We start from the raw sequence: 21,677 nt of genomic DNA, 5'->3' as shown, positions 1-21,677 counted from the left end.
TTATGCACTAAAACTCATGCTAAAAACATTTTTAGCAAGTAAACCAAAATGGCTATTGCAGGCAGTGCAGAAAATATTTCAGCACACCTGCTAAATTGTAGCATCTATAGCAAATGTATCTAATGTGCATACTATTACAAAAATTGTAATAGTGCACACATTAGGTACATGTAATTGTAATAGTGGGGTGTCAGACCCATCAGTCCTTGAGCAGCATGGAGCCACCACCAGGCCGGTATGCATGGGTAAGGTAGTATCTGAGGAAACTCCAAAGCTCGCAGCATAGTTGGGCTGGCCTGTAAGAGAAAAAGATGAGTACCGGGGGCCGACATTTTTTTTTAGTAGGCTCGGGTCACAATAAACATAAGAGTCAGTAAGTCATCCTCCCACAAACCTCAGTTGGCAGACTACATTATAGAAGCGGAAATCTGGTAGGCTCAAACCCCCCTGCTCCTTAAAGCTTGTCAGAGTGGTGTACTTTACCCTTGCTCTTTTACCGGCCCAAATAAACTGGGTAATAGCTGATTGAAATTTTTTCAGATTTTTTACTGTAAGCCAGCAGGGTAGCATATGTAATTTATAGAGTAATTTGGGGACAATCACCATTTTCACTAAAGCACAGCAGCCAAAAAGAGACAGTGGGAGTGATCGCCCTGCTGCCAACTGCGATTGTAGAGTTACAAGGGTAACTGAAGTGACTTGAACACCTTAGTGAGGTGGAGGATCTCCTTTTTGCGGGTCCTGGTCAGTTTGGCCACATACACAATGATATGACCTTGGATCACAGCTTTACCAGCTTCCCATAGAGTGGCAAAGGAAATGTCTGGGGCAGTATTAGATTTTATATATTCCTCCCAACAGGTATTCAAATAAGTAAGATTTATCAAGGAAGAGGTCGGGACGCATGTGCCACGAGAAAGGGGCGTGGTGTGAGTTCCCAATCTCCAGGCACACAGAAATGGAAGCATGATCGGAAATAGAAATAGTGCCAATAGTGGCATGTTCTGCCCTCGGAAACAGAGTATCGGAAATCAGTAAATAATCCAGTCTAGAGTATGCTTGGTGAGGCTTGGAGAAGAAAGTAAAACTTGCTTCCCAGGATGGAGTACCCGCCAAACATCCAGCAATTGTAGCTCGTGTGATACAAAGTTAACCCCCATCTGTCGATCTCTTTGGCCCCCTACCCTGGGAGATTTACAGTCAACAGCTTTGTCCATTACTGTGTTAAAGTCACCCTCCCACCACCAGCTGATAATCACCTTAGGCACATATAGATTACAGAACGCCAGCTTCTGTCCATTTAACATCCCTGCCACTATTACATAGCGCCCGTCAGGGTCCTGCCACACTCTGTCTTCTTGAAAGGGTAACTGCTAGTGAAAAAGGATGGCCATGCCACATTTTCGAGAGGAGAAGGAAGAGTACACGCATCGTCCCACCCAGTCTCTCTTCAATTTCCTATATTCTCTATCCATCAAGTGAGTTTCCTGTAAAAACACCACATTAGAGCGTAGGCACCGAAACATGGATATTAGCTTTTCCCCTTTTTATAGGCAAGTGTATCCGATCAGCATTTAATGAAGTGACCTTGACCTTAACCATTTTTACCTGCAGTATGTGGATTGATAAGGAGAGTCCACAGAGGACTCCAGGCATATAGATATGTGACTAATATCTCAGGGCCTCCCAGCCTAGTCCCCAAGAGTAGTAACCCCTCCAGTGTCTCAACCATGGTCCTGATAAGTGAAAAACCCTCCTCTCGGTCTCCTCCCCTTGTCTACATACCTCTGTGCCTTCTCACCCCTCACACACACACACACATCCACCCAAATTCACACTCATTCGCCATACATACTGAACCACAAATAACATTATTATGCTCCAAGAGGCTAGAGGTCCCCCTTCACATAGATCACGCATATCTGTCTGTATTCAGGAATAACCCCCCATGTCCCCTCTCCATTACATCAAATCTGTTTACATATAACACCCCTACCAAATCATATGAAATCGTCTTTTTCAATGAAAACAACTTCTTTAAACTGCCAGGAAAGCCTGGGATAAGGATAGGTATCCATGATAATGGTCCTTGGCACCAAGAACACAGGTCAATGGTCTGCACCCTAGGTCAGAGATGCCAGATAAGTAACAAGGGCCAGGCATCAGTAACCGGGCAGAACCATAGCCCTAACAGTAGATCCAAGTCCGGTAGTACTCACTACACGGTCCTTAATTGAAGCAGATATGCAAAGTCATAGCCAAGTGTAGTCTCCAGAGTCAGGTTGCATTCTCCGCTGGCAAAGCTAAAAAAGCTGCCGCTTGATCCTTAGTGTTAAAGAAAATCACTCTATTTTCATGGGAGACCCTCAGTTTAGCAGGATATAGTAGGGCAAAACGGATCCCTCGTCTGTGGAGTTCCGAACAGGTGGGAGATATCTCTCTGTGCTGGGCAGCTGTAGTTGCGGAGAAATCATTGAAAAGAAGGATGCGATTTCCTTGATATTCCACTGCCGACTGCTGGCGAAAAGCCTGCAGTAGCTGGGTCTTGTGGGCCCAATTTAGGATATGGGCCATCACCGGGCGCAGCCTAGTAGCATTTTCCCGCGGTGGGCCCACTCGATGGATGCGTTCACACAGGAGCTGATCATTACGCAGGACAAGCTTTAGTTTTTCAGGAAGCCAGCGCTCTAAGAAATCGTGCAGTGCCTCTTCCTTTAGGGACTCAGGCAAGCCAATAATTTTAATATTGTTCCTGCGGCATCAATTCTCCTGGTCCTCAATTCTATCCAAAAGTATTGTGTGTTTGGCCTGCAGCTCCCTCACTTGCTGCTCAGCCGACCCCAGCCGGTCTCCATGATCGGAGAGATATTGCTCTGCCTGGTCCAGCCATTTGGACTGCCCTGCTATAGTGTTTTTAATCTCTTCCATTGAGGTTTATATTTTAATAAGCTGGTCATTGAGGGCCGCGGTGACACTATTTGAAATTTGCTGGAGCGCTTCTGCTGACACGCTTGCCAGTGTTTTAGGAGTCTCAGGCACGGCTGAAATTTTAAAGGTACTGCCTTGTTGCTCTGCTGAACTTCGAGTGATGCGGTGCCGCATCCCTCACTGTCCCCACTGTCTGATTTTGCACTCTTCCCCACCACGGTCACCACCGCTACCAGATGGTCCCAAAAAACAGAGGAATGGGGCGATAAAATATATAAAAAACCTGGGATTTCGGAGAGGGGTCCACGGAGCTCTTCCCCAAGGCTTCCGACTCCGCTATGTCATCACCGGAAGTCCAGTGCATAGGTTCTTAAATGGTACTGCTAAGACCAAGCCACAGGAAGTCGGAGAAGAAATTAAATGCTCAATTGTGAGAATCAACAAAGAAAAGAGAGCGTGAAACAATTGAAATAGTCCTTACCTAGGTGTAGTAGCACAAACAATTACGGTAGTCTTTATTGAAATGGTGAAACTCCCTAACTTCTTGAATTAAAACAAGGTCCATTAAAATAGGGTAATGTCCCCTGACATGGTAACCATGTTTCGCCCAAAGGGCTGCATCAGGAGGGACTACGGAGTACAATTCAAATACATTGAAATACTCAGTGTATCTGCATCAGGAGTTACAGGTTCTATCTTCGAGAAGATAGATGCTGTAACTCAGTGTACTCCATGCTCCCCCATTTGAAGCAGTCCTTTTGAAATTATCCCCAACCTTCTGAAAATAAAACAAAGAAAAAGACCATGAATGTCAAAAAGCCCTATGTTCTTGTTTTTGTCATCATTGTCGATAACTGTCAGACAATGTCATAAGCTTGAAGAACAAACTGATCATATAGTAATCCATTTTCATTGCCAGTAATGGGGATGTGGAAGCAAGTCAGAGCAACCCAGAAAATACAACTTCACAATTCAAATTTTACAAACTTATTTTAATTACAGAAGAGAAAATTTCATTTGTCTTACATCTGTCCTACTCTCCCAACAGTTTCATCATTTTCAGTCCTTGTTCACCCACTGGTAGCACATAGAGTTTAAGACAGGAAGGATATGATGCCACACTCTGACATCAAAAAGTTAAGAAAAAATATAAAGAATCAGTAGGGTCCTTCATTTTTAGTTTAAACCGATTTTCACTCAAACTCCCAGATTTTTCCAAGTGATAATCAGTTTAAACCGATTTTAATCCTAATTCTAGACATTAAAGGGCAGTTCCAGAGCTGCAGATGCAGTCTCTCAAGGCCTCCAGCAACTGTTGGAAGCCAGTGTAGGTCAAAGCCAGTAGCATTTCAAGTCCCACCCCCCCAAAAGCAAAAGTGCATGCTTTCCAGTGGCACTGATGTGGTACCAGAGAGCGAGCACTTGCCTCTCCCCTCCCTCCAAGCAGCCAAAGTGCCTGCTGGTTAGTGCTGCCAGTGCAGAAACTGAAGCGTGCCACGCCCACCAGAAGCACTTCTGGCAGGCTCAATGGCCCCGCAAAAAAGAAGTGCTGTGCTGCAGAGCAAAGGAGCTTCAGTAAGCTGCTGCCAAAGGAGAGAGAAGACATATTGAGCCATCTCTAGTAAGGAGGAATGCTGTGCAATGTGAGGGAAGTCAGATTCTCAGGGGTGTGGAGAGAGAAAGGGACATATTAGAGCTTGGGAGTTGAGATAGGGATGCTGCTGAGTCCAATATTTACCCAGGAAAGAGTCACTTTCTTCCACTGATTTTCTCCTGTTTTTGTTGTCATAATAAACTCTGATAAATTCCCAGGAAGAATGAAAAAAATAAAAACCGAAAATGAAGGTCCCTAAGAATCAGATAACTTGCCTTGCCAACTGTTTGAAAGTCACATCACTTCCTGCCTAGTCCATGGAATATGCTGGATGAGTAGTTAAAATGTCTCCCATGAAATTGGAATTGGTCTCACTGAAGCATCTCTAACTACAAAAATATATCTTTCCTGTTGGGAGATACCCAGCTAAATATATTATTCCAGACTGCAGATATCAAAGCTGAACTTTAGCAACCCTTGTTGCTTTAAAATAAGTAGTAATTATCCATCAGTTGTACTACTGAAGCATCATTGCCTAACTGTGGATTTCTTGAAGACTTGAAAAGAAATTTCATAGTTTGAAGTTATATTAGTAAAATGTTGATAAAAAAGAGAAAATCTGCACACAATACAGTTCAACAAGATCATATTAGCTTGACTATCATTTGAGTAAAACACTGGGAATACTGCTACATTTCTTAAAACAGCACAAAATGCTAAGGCTCTTCTGTAGATGAACTGAATGACTATTATGGCTCCCTTTTACACAGTTTTAATTTCAAAAACATATTTTGTGCCAAAAAGTCTACAGGCGTTGCAGTGGTTCGCTGATCACATCAACAATACAATTACACTAGGGAATACTGTTATACTGAGCATAGAAACACTAATATACAGGGGTCAATTATCAAATTGCAATATGCCGTTATCGTGCACATTATGGCGGTATTGCGTGTGATACTACCGTGTGGTGCACTAAAACTGCCTATCGCAAATTGCATATGCAAATGCAAAAATGAATATTCAAGTGGGATGAGTTGGGAGCGGGGAAAAATGTAAAGTAGGGGGTGGTAGCACTGCGTGCGATAAGTATCGCACATTATCGCAGGTCAGTAAGGTGGATAACTACTACACCTTTTTCCTTGGTGGTATGGTCCGATCGCAGGCATTATTGCGGCCCGCGATATCATGGCACATACTGCGCACAATAAACACTCCAAATGATCCCTGCACACTTACCAAGCATTCCTGGACCAATAAAAATACCTGTTTTTACCAGGTCTACGTACCATTTTGTCACTGTCCAGTGTATTTGTACAAGCAAACTTAATGCCTTGCCAGGCTCGTCGCAGACAACAAAATATGGAAGAAGGACAACCAGAACAGCAGTCAATGCCACTTCCAAGACGTCCAAGGGAAGTGCCAGCAGCGCAGGCAGAGGCTCCGATGCTGCGGGCTCAGGCCCCGGCCCAGCGGTGGGCAGATGCCCAGCCACGGCACAGGAGACATAGGAAGCGTGTCTTTCCACCATGAACATCCTTTCTGGGCATGCCAGAGGACTCTGTGGTAAGCAGGTATCATCTCAGCTCTCAGGCAATCCTGGAATTATATGAAGACATCCAAGGGGATCTGGATCCTGTCATCACAATTTCCCACGCCATCCCCGGCCTCACCAAACTCTTGGCCAACCTCCATTTTATGGCAAGGGGTTCCTTCCAAACCATAGTAGGGATTGAGGGGGAAATGTCCCATAGTACATTCTCATGCTGTCTGGACCTGGTTATCGTAGCTGTCACTGACCGCATTAAGTGATACATAAAATTTCCTTGTGACAGGCAGGACTTGAAGGACTTAGAGAGGTTTCTAAGCCTTTGCACACTTTCCCAAAGTCATTGGAGCTATTGACTACACTCCCATGGCCATCATTCCACCTTGCCCTCCTCTGGCCGAGTTTCGCCACCAATTGAGTGGCTGCCTCAGGGGCTATAGTAAAACATAAAAATCATTAAGATATGTGTTGTGCCTCGTTAAATTTGTGTCCTTTTTCAATAGAGTGCTCTACTAATGGTTTAGATAATACAGACCTGTTAATATTACTCCTATGCTCAATGATCCTTTTATTAAACTCTCTAATTGTTTTGCCCTGTGGTAGATGCTCTGTATGTAATGTAAACATCAAAGCAGACTCCATACAGATACCTGGTCAACAGAGAATCTTTAAATTCAAGTCCTTTACAAACTGTAAAAGTAAAGGAGTCATATATGCAGCAATCTGTCCATGTAATAAGTTATATATCGGCAGATCATTGAGCATAGGAGTAAAACCATTAGTAGAGCACTCTGTTGAAAAAGGACACAAATTTAACGATTATAAATTCTGCGTTATTCAACAACCAGTATTGAGTTTGGGGGGGTGGGGTAATTTAGACCGATTACTCCTTCAATTGGAAAATAAATATATTTATGATTTTAAAACCATTGACACTATCCCCACCAAACTCCTTCTCTCTATTCCCAACACTATTTCACAACCTTTAACACACATCATAAATCAATCTATCACCATGGGACATGTCTCCACCTCACTAAAGCAAGCGCTAGTCAAACCTATCCTAAAGAAACCAAAGCTCGACCCAACTGAACTAACCAACTACCGTCCAATTTCCAACCTACCTTCATATCAAAAGGTCTGGAAAAAGTAGTCAACATGCAACTAACCGACTACTTAGAAGATAACAATACCCTCTACCCTTCACAATTTGGTTTCCCTAAGTACTTCAATACAGAAACCCTCCTCCTCACACTCACCGACTACCTACTCAAAGGACTAGACAAAGGCCACTCATACATTCTCGCACTTCTAGACGTATCCTCAGCTTTTGATACCATAAGCCATAAAATCCTACTTGATTGGCTCTCTGAAATTGGCATTTCTGGTACTCCACTTCACTGGTTCGCATCCTACCTAAAAGACAGACAATATAAAGTTAGAATAGGTAACCACGACTCCAAAGCAATTAACCTTCCTCAAGGAGTTCCCCAAGGCTCCTCACTATCTTCGACTCTGCCACCTCCTTTCCGAACTTGGTCTTACACATTTCATCTATGTGGTCGACGTACAAATCGCCATCCCTATCCAATGCAATCAAAACCTGGGAAACTGCCCTCTCCACCATAAATAACCTCCTCACCAGCCTTAACCTTGCCCTCAACACCTCCAAAATGGAATTCATGATAATTTCACCCCAACACAATCCCCTCACTTCCACCCAAATCAACTCCCTCCCAACTTCAATCCGAACTATACATCACGCAAGAAATTTTGGCCTCATCATTGATGACCAACTCAACCTAAAAAAGTTCATCAGCACCACCATGAAAGACTGTTACTTTAAGCTACAAACACTAAAAAACTAAAATCCCTCCTCCACTTCAACGATTTCAGTACAGTGTTCCAAGCAACCATATTTACAAAAGTCGACTACTGCAACGCACTCCTCCTCAGCCTTCCCAAAATCTCCATCACCCCCCTCCAAATGCTCCAGAATGCAGTCGCTCGAATCCTCACCAACACACGCAGGAACGAGCACATCACCCCCATTCTAAAAGACCAACATTGGCTCCCTATCCAACAACGCATCCAATACAAAACCGTCACCATCATACACAAAACCTTACATAACCAAAATATGCAATGGCTCAATAACTCCCTCACCTTCCGCAACACATCGATATGACATGGCATGCGAAGTTTAGGGTGCCAATGAGAGATTGCACCCCCACTAAGGTCAATTTCTTAGCAGACAGCGCGTATCCGAGCATAGAATGTGGATTCTGCAGCTTTTCTTGAGGCAATCGGGATATCATCGCAGTGGAGTCCAGCTCAATTCCCAAAAATATTACCACCATAGCAGGGCCCTCTGTTTTTCCTGTGCTAAGAGCATGCCAAATTCAAGAGCTAAGCTGTGAAATCTGGACAACAGGTGCGCACATGTCTGTGAATCTGATGGATCTACAAATAAGAAATTGTCTAGATAGTGGACTATGGTTTCCAAACCGGCTTTCTGAGCAGTTGCCCAATGAAGGAATGAACTGAACAGCTCGAAATATGTGCATGATACAGGGCACCCCATTGGCATGCATTTGTCAAAGTAATACTCACCCTTGAAGCAGAAACCCAGTAAAGGGAAACTGCTGGTGTTGACTGGAAGCAAGCGGAAAGCGGACTCTATGTTGGTTTTTGCCAAGAGGGTCCCTCTGCTGCACTCACGGAGTATGGCGATGGTGCTGTTGAATGATGCATATTGCACTGTACACTCGACTGGCAAATGATCAATCACGGAGGCCCCGCATGGGTAAGACAAGTTTTGAATTAGGTGATACTTGCCTGGTTCTTTTTTTGGGACAATGGCTAAAGGGGAGATCATTTTGTTGAAAGGAGGAAACTCGGTCCGGCGATTCTGCCCATGGCCAATTCCAAATCCAGATTCCACTGAACCAGGTCCTTGTGCCTCGCTGTGGAGGGAATGTTCTCTGCATGCGTGCCTTCGATATCGTCCTGGAAATGTATGGGGAAACCGTACTGAAAACAGTTCAGTATTTTTTTTGCTGCTTTCCTCCTGGGATATAGATTAAACCATGGCCGCATGGCATCCAAGTTTCTGGGAGATGGTGCTAAAGGAAAAGTGTTATATTCCTTTAGGCCTGATATTACTCCCCCCATTGTTGTTGTTCTGGCATTTCATGGCTGAGAGAGGGGCAAGGCAGATGGAGCAGACGTGTTTGAACTTGCAGCCTTGAAAGCCATAGGAAGACTTATACTGCCAGTAAGTACCACTGCTAGAGGCACTGGAGGTGGCCTGTCCGGGTGTTGTTGTTTGGTGCCCTACCTTGATGGAATGCACACTGGTAGCGCAGGCGTCTGCAGCTTTACTTTCCATCTGTCTTAGCCAAAGACCAACATCCTGTGTGCCCCATGACATATGGCGATTTTCCTCCATTTCTTCTCTAAACAACTCATCATAATTTAGCCAGGCCCAGCCATTGTACTTGCGGTAGGCTTCCAGAATGGTATCTGCATAGCTTAGCATGGGACCATACTGAGATGGATTGCCCCAGCCAACCACACTTGTCATCCACAAAAATGCCCTCGCCCAATTGATAATGCTCTGTGGAACAGACTTGTTTACACTGGATACCTGGTCGCATTTGGTTTTCGTCTTCCTGTTTCCTCCTTGCCTTCAGCCCTTCATAATTCTGAAAATATCTATATAGGTCTGCTTTTTAATCTTCTTTCGGAGAGACCTGGGGACACTCTCCCATAGCTGGTATAGGAACGTCAGTGCTGGGGGCCCTCGTGATGAATCCTCTGCGTTGTTGGTTCTTCCCTGGTTCTTATTCGAGGATGATTCAGACAACGAGAAGTCGGATGATGAACTGTCAGAACTTGACTCTGAGCGGGCCTCCCCTCTGGATTTATTCATTCGCTTACTCTCCCTTCCTAGTTCTCTCGCCCTTATCTGCGCCTGAATTTTCGCGTGCGACCCCGGCTGCTTCACCCGCAATTGCACTCTCAGACTCACTTAGGCCGACTCCAGGGCCAGAAGATGGTGCAGTGCCGTGCTCGGGCATTTTTCTTTGCTCATTTCGTGTAATGTACCGTTGGAACTTGTGGGAGCCATCGCTGTGATAGGCCGAGTTTCCTGAGGAAGCGGAGCCTGAACCATTGCATAAGCTTGCGGCCTCAGTGAACCAACAGGAGGATCGAGCACACTGCAGCTCTGAGCTGTAGCCTCCTCAGTGCTTTGACCCACGTACCGGCTTGGATGGGCAAAGTTCCCCATGGTCCGAATTGCGCCAGCCAGGGAGGGGAAAAGGGCCGGCAAGCACATGCCGGCCATTTAAATGGAGCCTGGGGTCGGGCGCCCGACCCCAGTCTGATGACGCCACCACGTGGTCACACCGTCGTCTGGTTGGGGGGGGAATTGAGCATGCGGCATGCATTGTTCTCCCCTTCCCCTCATGCTGCCCAGAGCACACTCCCGACAGCAGGACAGGAGCCAGGATGGCCAGCCTCGCCGTTAACAGTGGGCCCATCGCGCACATTGGCACAAAGCCTGACACTAATTCTGTGCATGCAATTTCTACACACCTTGGTATCAACATTGCCTATAAGACTCTCCAGACCTCTGAACATTTCACTGCACACCCCATGCCTTCTTACCAAGACAAAGTAAGATTACAACTTTGTGTGTTTAGTGTAAGCTATACATTTCTGTGGTCACATACTTCAGTCAGGAGTGCAAGGGTAAGGGGTGAGAAAGTTAACAGTTGGGTCATGAACACTCCAAGTTCACCCTTTTCACCACCCAGCCTGTACATGCACATTATATCATGTGTTGGCCTTTAAGATATAGAGCAGGTAACATATAGGCCCTTGTAAGCAGGGGTTACCTAACAGTATGACATGTGTAGAAGGCAACAAGAGGCAACAGTGAAGGGCCATAGTAAGGGGCTTCTTATTTATCAGCATACATGTAGCTTTCATTGTAATATCATAGCCCATATGTTCTTGCTTGTTCTATAAGTGGAAATTTGGAATGTGGCAGGTCACTGGAGCCTGCAAGGTCATGTGGAAAGCAAACCTTTTATCTTTGCTACCATAAACACAAAAACCACACAATGAAAGGACACCACCAGAAAGTTCATCTTTGCAAGCAGTGAGCACTTTATTAGCAAACAAATGTAGTGCATTGCTTGAAATAAATCCAGTGTCTTAGGTAATCACATTCTGCAAGGACAAGATAGCAAATTGCAAAAAACAATGTACTTTTCAATAATAGCACATTCAGTGTAAAACTGTATATAACTACATGGAAACAGCATCATGACATATACAGGTATTGCATGTTATCTTTAATGCAGAATCATGATTAAAACTAAGAATATAGAAACATGAAGTGGCACCCCAAAAGCTAGCATAGTGCTGTAAATTTACAGCTACATAAAGCACTACTATGTGTGTGTAAATGCAAAGGCCCAGACAGTACATGTTGAATGAGTGCAGTCAAAGAGGACAGTCTAAGGGCCAGGGCAGCAAAGTTCAGCATGTAGGCAGCAGGTGAAGGAGCAAACAGTTCAGCATGTAGGTAGCAGGAGTAGGACCACAGAGTGTTGCATCACCACCGCAGGAGCAGCACAAACCCAGCAGCATGGAGGCAGGAGGCCCAGGTCGAGACCCGGCAGCATCAAGGCAGGACTTGCAGGAGATGAGAAGAAATGACACCCAGCAGCATCGAGGCAGGACTTGCAGGAGATGAGAAGAAATGACACACCGCAGCATGGAGCCGGAAACGGGACAGCCTCACAAGAGACAAAGAGATTGTAGGCTAGTTAAAGTAGGCCGTTATAGACCCAGAGGATGAAGGATGACTTCTTAGTGAGTGTGCTGCTTGAAGATGCTTGACATAAGAGCATCCACTGTGCGTGACGGCACAGCAACTCTGTGATGACCAAATGCTGAGCCGGTTTCTTTTATCTAGACGGCATAGCAACTCTGTGAAGAGCTTGTCCCTGTCCATCCCTTATTCAGTCACTTTCTGTATCACTGCTCACCCCACCCCTAATTCTTTTATATCCAATTATGGCTACCCAACCCATACCCACCATCCATTACGCCTTATGCAACCTTAAAAAAAACACTCCTATCCGACCCCACCCCTCACTCAAGATTCCATCATATTATCCCCATTGACAATTCCTCTGCCTTACAACCCTCTCCATTATTCTATTCAATTCCCAATCCCTAACTAAGAAAACACCCATCCTGAATGACCTTCTTCTTGATGACAATCCAGACATTTGTGCTGTAACAGAAACATGGCTTAAGCAAACTGACCTAGTCCTCCTTAACCAACTTCCTAACCACCTATACGACATCCTCTCCCTACCCAGGATCAAAAAAAGAGGCGGCGGCATCCTATTGGCAACTAAAAAAGAACTCAGATTAAAACCCCAAACAGTTCACACACACCCCCAATCTGAAATAGGATTCTTCAAATCACCCCAACTCCAAATATGCCTAGTTTACCAGGCGTCCTTGAAAACAATCCCTCTCCCCTTATTGAATTCATTGCAGAAAAAATCAATTTGGACATACCTACTGTCCTACTAGGAGACCTCAACCTCCACGTAGACGCTATCCCCCCCATCCCCATCATGTGAAGCTTTCTTAGCTGCTATGATCACCATGGGCTTCAAACAAATTATAGCCAGCCCCACTCACAAAGCTGGCCACCCTTCAAACCCCTGGTTCTTATTCGATGATGATTCAGACAACGAGAAGTCGGATGATGAACTGTCAGAGCTTGACACTGAGCGGGTCTACCCTCTGGATTTATTCATTCGCTTACTCCCTCTTCCTAGTTCTCTCGCCAACTGTTCTTGACAAAGTTGCCAGTCCATCCTTGACTCCATTAAGGTCTCCAGATCCAGGTCGACATTAAATGGACTTCTTGCGCCTGGGGACTGGATCAAAAACAGGGCCTGTGATCGCTGTGCCTCCTGCTGCTGCTGCTCCTCCTCCTCCCACTGTGTCTCTGCATCCATCTTTAATGGCCTGTGGAGCATTGCTATTGGGCAGCTCGTCCCAGTGGCACCTCGGCTGGTCCCTAGGGCTTCCCAGCTGAGTCCTGGGCATTCCTGGTTGGGACCGGCAGCTTGCTGCTCGAGAACTGTGGAAACAGAAAAGACAACAAAAACACACATATGCCAACAAGTATGGTTTATTTGTCTGGCATCAGAGGTGCACTTTGCCAAGTGATCATCTAATGCCAATTTCTGGGGCTTATTTACTAAAGGATGTTTTCCCATTCTGTTTCAATGGGAAAAACACCTAGTTAAACATCCCTTATGTCTATATCCGCTGCTGTCTGCCCATTTATGGGTGAGGTGAACTTACCGCGGTGGCTCGTGAGGTGTCTAGCCATTCATCCAAGAACCTCGAACATGTCCGGTGCCAGCCTTTTAATCAGTCGCTGCTCCATGTCATGATTACAGTGGGACAGGAAGCCCCCTCCTCCAGTCTGTGACGAGAGACAGGACTTTAAAATCCCCGCCCGTGAGCTGTGCTGCCTTTCTGCACCCGAGCCGCCGCCTCTCCGACCCGCTGACTAGCCAGTGCCTGATCCGACCGCGACGCGGTCCTATCTCCCCCCCCCCCCCCCTTCAGCAAGGCCCAATTTCAGCCCCAACACCGCCACACCAACGAGGCCCGGAAGGCCCATAATTGGCCCCAGCACTGCCGCCCCAGCGAGGCCCAGAATCGGCCCTACATCCCGGAACCGACACAAGGAGAACCCACAGCAATCCCCCAGGCACAATCGGACACCCCCAGAGCTGCCTAGGACCAGCCTGCAGCTAACTCCGCCCACTAAATCCACCTCACCATGACTATGAGGGACAGGACTTTAAAATCCCCGCCGGTGAGCCGTAGGCGCCACGCGCCAAAGGAGCGCTCCCCCTTAAGCTACCCGCCACTCTACCTCTCTCTTATACATATCTTACATCCAATCCCCACCCGCCCCCCCCTCCATCAATCCCTTTCCCTTTTACTGCCCACTAATTCACTCAGCAGTTGCCTATGTGTGCTGTCCCCCCTCCGCCCAGCACACCTCCTCTCCCCAAAGCCCTCCATTACTTCCACCCCCGCTTATTTCTCCACCCCTTATTCAGTCACTTTCTGTATCACTGCTCACCCCACCCCTAATTCTTTTATATCCAATTATGGCTACCCAACCCATACCCACCATCCATTATTCCTTATGTAACCTTAAAAAAACACTCCTATCCGACCCCACCCCTCACTCAAGATTCCATCATATTATCCCCATTGATAATTCCTCTGCCTTACAACCCTCTCCATTATTCTATTCAATTCCCAATCCCTAACTAAGAAAACACCCATCCTGAATAACCTTCTTCTTGATGACAATCCAGACATTTGTGCTGTAACAGAAACATGGCTTAAGCAAACTGACCTAGTCCTCCTTAACCAACTTCCTAACCACCTATACGACATCCTCTCCCTACCCAGGATCAAAAAAAGAGGCGGCGGCATCCTGTTGGCAACTAAAAAAGAACTCAGATTAAAATCCCAAACAGTTCACACACACCCCCAATCTGAAATAGGATTCTTCAAATCACCCCAACTCCAAATATGCCTAGTTTACCTCCCCCCCCCCCCCCCCCCCTCCCCAGGCCTCCTTGAAAACAATCCCTCTCCCCTTATTGAATTCATTGCAGACAAAATCAATTTGGACATACCTACTGTCCTACTAGGAGACTTCAACCTCCACGTAGACGCTATCCCCCCATCCCCATCATGTGAAGCTTTCTTAGCCGCTATGATCACCATGGGCTTCAAGCAAATTATAGCCAGCCCCACTCACAAAGCTGGCCACCCTTTAGACCTTTTTTTTTTTTAACTCTCACATCCACCACTCTGAAACACCCAAGTGCACCCCTGTCCCCTGGTCTGAACATTTCCTCATCAAAACTAAACTCTCCATAACAAAAACCTCAGCCCCTCAAACCTCACACTCCACAACCTTCCAATTCAGAAAACACTGCTCCAAAGACAAACTAACCCTCGCTCTCACTGATGCCCTCAGTGATCTCGATCTATCCAACCCCAAATCTGTGTTCTCCAACTGGAACAACATTATCAATGACATCGCCAACAAAATCTGCCCCCTAACCACCAAAGAACTCAACCCCTCCCACAACTCCAAAATACTGTGGTACACACTTGAACTAAACACACAAACGCAACCTACGAAACTCTGAAAAGAAATGGCACACAAATCCCTCCCCTTCACAACAGGCCTGATACAAATCTGTCCTTGCCCTCTACAGAACCACCATCCACAATACCAAACATGACTTCTACGCCCTAAGAATACATGACATCCAATTCAATGCTAAAGCCCTCTTCTCCTATGTCTCTGACCTCACCAAAACTAGGGATGTGAACCATTTTTCTGACGATTGAAAATATCATACGATATTTTCAAACTCGTCAGAAATCAGGGGCTCCCCGAAACAGACAGGAAAACCCCACAAAATTGTTTGTGGGGTTCTCTTATCGTTTTGGGGGCGGGTGGGAAAAATGGCACACAAAAACAACCCCTAAACCCACCCGACCCTTTAAAACACATCCTTTAGCTTCCCCCACCCTCCCGACCCCCCCCCCAAAACTTTTTAAAAGTACCTGGTGGTCCAGTGGGGGTCCCAGGAGCAATCTCCCGCTCTCGGGCCGTCGGCTGCCACTACCATATGGTAGGAGCAATGGATGGCCCGCGCCATTTTGTGACAGGGGCCGGCCAATGGCACGGATACCCTGTCACATGCTAAGGGCAAAGGGCCATCAGCGCCATTTTGATTAGTGGCAGCCGACGGCTCGAGAGCGGGAGATCGCTCCCGGGACCCCCACTGGACCACCAGGTACTTTTAAAAAGTTTTTTTTGGGGGGGGGGGTCAGAAGGGTGGGGGAAGCTAAAGGATGTATTTTAAAGGGTGGGGGTGGGTGTTTTGTTTATCGGCTCGGGCGCAGCCGATAAAAACAAAAAACGATCGGACCGCACGCAAAAAATTTCCCGATAGTCCCCGAACCCGGAATCGGAACCGATTCCGGTTCACATCTCTAACCAAAACCATCCCCCTTACCAATGCAGACAACAACAACATGCGTAATGATCTTGCCCATTATTTCCACGACAAAATTTCTAAGCTTACATCAAGCTTCCCCGCCTTCACCACCTCATCTATCAACCCCCCAAACATTCCTCAAGCAACACTAGACTCCTTTGAATCCACATTCTCATCCGAAATAGAAACCCTTCTCAAGAAAATTAAATCTGCATCACAACCCACCGATACCATACCCTCCAAACAACTCCTAACAATTCCCAACATCATCTCTAAACCATTAGCCGATATCATCAACTGTTCTATCACCTTTGGAAGTGTTCCCACTTCATTAAAACAAGCCATCATAAAATCTACCCTTAAAAAACCCAACCTCAACCCCTATGAAACTGCTAACTATCGACCTATCTCAAAACCTTCCCTTCCTTGCAAAATTTATGGAAAAAGTTATAAACATCCAACTCTCAGAACATTTAGAGAAAAACAAGATCTTGTACCCTTCTCAATTCGGCTTCCGTAAATTCTTCAGTACTGAAACCCTCCTAATCTCCCTCACTGACACTCTACTTAAAGGTATTGACAAAGGGCATTCCTACATCCTTGTCATGCTAGATATCTCCTCTTCCTTCGACACCATCAGCCACGAAATCCTACTAAACCGCCTCACCGAAATTGGCACTACCAGCAATGCCCTCTGATGGCTTGAATCCTACCTCACCAATAGACACTACATAGTCAAAATGGTAACAATGAGTCAGAACCTATAAACCTAACTCGGGGCATCCCCCAAGGCTCCTCCCTATCCCCTACCCTTTTCAATATATACATGCTGCCCCAATGCCAACTCCTATCCAGTTTAGGACTCACTCATTACATCTACATGGACGACGTCCAAATCCTTATCCCCATCACTGAATCCATCCCTAAATCCCTCAAGATCTGGGAAAGCTGCCTCGAAACCATTACCCATCTCCTCTCTATCCTTAATCTCGCTCTTAACCCTTCCAAAACGGAGCTCCTTATCATCTCACACAACCACAACACCTCAGCCACCTCTGACATTAACACCCTTCCCCCTTCAACCCCTATCGCACAACAAGTTAGAGACCTTGGCGTCATCCTAGACAGCCATCTGAACCTTAAACAATTCATAAACTCCACAATAAAAGAAGGTTACTACAAACTTCATGTTTTAAAAAAACTTAAACCTCTACTCCACTTTAATGATTTTCGCACCGTACTCCAAGCCCTAATATTCTCCAAATTAGACTACTGCAACTCCCTCTTCCTAGGCCTCCCTGCACCAACTATCAAACCCCTACAACTGCTACAAAATGCCGCATCCAGAATACTCACCAACACACGCAGAATGGACCATATTAACCCCATCCTCAAAGACCTTCACTGGCTCCCAATCCCATTCAGAATCAGCTACAAGAACCTCACCATCCTACACAAGACTCTATATAACCGGGATGTACACTAGCTCAATGACTCTATACATTTCCACACCCCCATAAGACCCACCAGATCCGCCTTCAATGGCACATTACACACACTCTCCTCTAAACCTATCTATAGCAGGACTCGACAACTGGAAAACCATGCCGCCTGACCTGCGACTGAAGCCCTGACCCCATAAATTAAAACAAAAAAACTTAAAACATGGCTCTTCAAACAGGCCTTTGCATAAATCATTAATCCCCTCTCCCTAGTCCCCCCTCCTCTCCCCAAGTACCAATTAATTCTTTCAATAAGAACACTTCTATTACCCCTCCCCCCCCCCTCACTCCTGTGCCCGTATAACCCTTACACGCCCCACTCCCATCTACTTTCAGGTCATTCTACCTCATGTGCCTCTAAGCTAATTTGCCTCTTGTACGACCATGTTATCTTGTCCTAACTTTTGCCTCTTGTTCTTCCAAGTTAATTTGCCCTACCATTTCGCACTTATGTTCGTTATCTAGATTTTTTACTGATACCCATTTTTTCATTTATTATTTACTGTTAAGTTACTGAGTTCGTTGTAATGTTTCTCCAAATGTTATATGTAAATTGATGTGATGTCCTTCGAATGTCGGTATAAAAAAGCTTTAAATAAATAAATATTTCGATCTCGCTGCAAATTTAGACTTCAGCTGGGCTTTGACATCCCTGTAGCAATGGGCGACCTGCTCCCCACTTCTTTGCACTTCACTGTGCTGGCTGATACCCTGGGCAATATTTTGCCAAATTTGCCCTTTAGCTGCTTTTGAGGTCTTGACTGCTCTGTTTCCAAACAAACTGGCATAGTGCCACAGGACACCAGCGATGAGAAGCTCGTTCTCTGCCTCACTGAACCTTATGGCCCGCAGTCTCTGCCGTGGTGCTGCCCAGCTGCCCAAAGGGGGTGCCACTTCCTGTTCCGGAGAGGTGTCCTCCATGATTTCACTCTCCGCCTCACTCTTCTCTCCTGTCCCTTCTTCTCCCCACCTCACCCTGGCCTACCAACTCCATTCCCCTCTGCCCTCTCTCTATGCTGCCCTACTCCTCCCACCACTCTTTCCTGCCTAAGCCCTTTCCCCTCCCCCACCCTCCTATCCCTTCCCTCTCACCTGTCTCTACTTCTCCCCCTGGTACTCCTGCCCTCCTCCTCCCACTCTCTCTGCCACCTCCTTCAACTGCTATCCTCACCCCTCTTCTCTTCCCAGGCCTATCATGCTCCATTCTTTCCCCTCCGCTCTTCCACTCCTCTCACACACACTCCTCTCTACTCACTCCTCCGATCCTCACTCTTCCACTACACAGTAAAAAGACAAACTGGACTTACAATCTTTCACTTCAACAAACATCACAAAAGACAAAGGGAAAGGGAAACAGATGATAACACAAAACAGCACAACTCAAGTCAGAAATCACAAAACTACACCATCAGAACTCCTCTAACACCACTAACCTCCTCTCCTCTTACTCCAATGCCTGACATACCCTCAAAGAAGGAGGGGCAGGAAGTGATCATTTATACTAAGAAAAAATATCGCAGTGCATGACGACGTAGTGCACACCGCGATGACAAACTGCCACATGTGTTCTCGTACAATGTGGCAAGCCGGCTATTTAAATAAACATGCCTTTTGTTTATTGCGTATGATAAAGTATTTTGATGAATCTAGGCCACAGACTGCTTATATTTAACAAGCAACTATGTTGCACCTACACATATTGTTGCTATCAAGAATGAACACCTCACTGAATCCATTGTATGACTTAAAATTAAATATATTGAAAAAGTAGTCTAACAAAATTAAATTCAATCTTTACTTCTACTTGAAAAATGGTATTGTGTTTGTATAGCATAAGCACATTAAACAACTTTTGAAGTTAAGAAAAGGATAAACCAAAACAATTCAGTCCCTTCTCAAGTATATTCCCTGGAACCTTTCAGAAATGAAATAAATTCAGCCAACAGCGAAAAGGAATTCATATACAGAGTGGAAAGTCACCTAATCACCCAAAGTTACTACAGTACAGTGCTTTAAAGTCCTGTTTGAATGTAAGGTATCTATAAACTAAATTCAAGAACTGTCTGCCCTTTAAAAATGCACAGCATTGATTAGCCATTCCTTATGGTACAAAAACTGTACAGACAGCATTTCTTTAGCTTTAGTGAAAACCACTTTTCTCTAATACCAAAGATGATTTAACTGAGCAATTATGATACACCAGCACACATTTACTGGTTTGAACTGAAATGTATATTTTTATAGCAGACTAAATTGAATTCAAACTTTTTGAAGTGAATCAGATCAGATTTTAATGCAAGCTGATTCAGATTTGCATAGCTTTGCCAAATAGCAGGAAGACTTCTGAAGCCACAAGCAGTTCTATCAGCAACAGACATCTAAGCAAGTATCTATAACATGTCCCAGGGACAAAAACAGCAAACACACATAGAAATACAGACAGAAAATAGTGGCATTTTCTATGAATAAAAATGTTCTTATAGGTCAAGTCAAATTGTAGTCAACTCATATTTTGGCAAACTAGGTGAGATTCAACGTAAGTTATACAATATTAGTTAATGGTTGGCTGCTGCTAAATAGTCAATTTGAAATCCTCTCCCTAGTTTGGAAAGGTTTAAATCATATCTGAACTAGTTTACCTATTTAAAAGACATCCTTCCTACATCATGCAATTAAAAGTCTGGTTTTCAAAAGCCTTCCAAAGTATCTTTTTGAAAACATATTACAAACACAGTATTAGCAATATTATCAGTAAATGAAGATATCCAGTTGCAATCCAAATTGTTTGAATGAATATACAGAAGCCAGAGTGATTCGTGCATTTGCTTACTATAGCTGTATAGCCTGTGTTAATTAGGAATGTTGTTGTTCAAAATACAGATGCATACCTATTGAGCTCCACCAAAAACAGAATCACATCATCCCAATACTACTGAGCCTATTATAACTGTTAATACAACACCAAATGGATTTTAAAGTTTAACTATTGTTTTTTGATAGTCTCTGTGGCCATGAATCATTGACATCCTACTTACCTGATGTGCATCCAGGTCTATGATAGTAGCCTTAGACACGCCTTCCACCCGCTCAAACAAAAACTGCAATTAAAAGAATGCATTCAGACAGTTTTATACAAGCACTATTCAGGAACGAGATACTAAAGAGATAAAACAAATCCTAAATACTGACTGCTGAGATCTTGCTGGTTTACAAACAATTAAGCTGGGGAATTTATTGCCAGAGGATGTGGTAACGGCAGTTAGCATAGTTTGGTTTAAAAAGATTGGACAAGTTCCTGCAGGAAACATAGAAATGACGGTAGAAGAAGACCAAATGGCCCATCCAGCTTTCATACTTATTTTTCTCATACTTATCTGTTACTCTGACTGCTGAGGTCAGGGCCCTTATTGGTAACTTTTTGGTTTTAATGTCCTTCCACTCTCATCAATTGATGTATAGAGCAGTGCTGGAGCTGCATCAATGTTAAGTATCAAGCCTAAATGTTTAGGGGTAGTAACCGCCGCAATAAGCAAGCTACTTCCACGCTTATTTGTTTGCCCAGCCTGTGCAATTTAGTCCTTGTTGGTTGATTGAATATGAATCCTCGTTTCTTCATTCCCCCTGCCACTGAAGCAGAGATCTGCTTGGATATGCATTGAAAGTGAATTATCAAGCTAATTTGGTTTGGGGTAGTAACAGCTGTAACAAGCAAGCTACTCCCATACTTATTTGTGAATGCAGATCATTCTTCCCACATTTCCTCTTGCCGTTGAAGCATAGAGCAATGCTGGAGTCGCATTAACCATGTGTATGTTTATTGAGTAAGGGTAGTAGCTGTCATTCCCGTAAGCCACCCCCATGCCTCTTGTCTTCATTTCATTCACATCCTCTAGACTTTATGGATCCAGTGTGTTTATCCCACGCCCTTTTGAAATCCTTCACAGTTT

General features: G+C 45.0%; 1 protein-coding gene across 5 annotated transcripts in view; it reads right to left on the bottom strand.

Moving 5' to 3' along the window:
• The window catches only part of HDAC11 (histone deacetylase 11), a 154,294-nt gene that overhangs the window by 17,458 nt on the left and 115,159 nt on the right, over window positions 1-21,677 (bottom strand). For all 5 annotated transcript variants that reach the window (XM_029600833.1, XM_029600828.1, XM_029600832.1 and 2 more), the window contains exon 7: window positions 20,766-20,828. In XM_029600833.1, the coding sequence (XP_029456693.1) occupies window positions 20,766-20,828 (63 nt within the window). The remainder of the gene's footprint in view (window positions 1-20,765; window positions 20,829-21,677) is intronic.

Source organism: Rhinatrema bivittatum, chromosome 4 (assembly GCF_901001135.1).
Source record: "Rhinatrema bivittatum chromosome 4, aRhiBiv1.1, whole genome shotgun sequence".
Lineage (NCBI taxonomy): Eukaryota > Metazoa > Chordata > Amphibia > Gymnophiona > Rhinatrematidae > Rhinatrema > Rhinatrema bivittatum.
The sequence above is the reverse complement of the archived record's forward strand: the minus strand, read 5'-3'. Positions and strand labels throughout refer to the sequence as shown.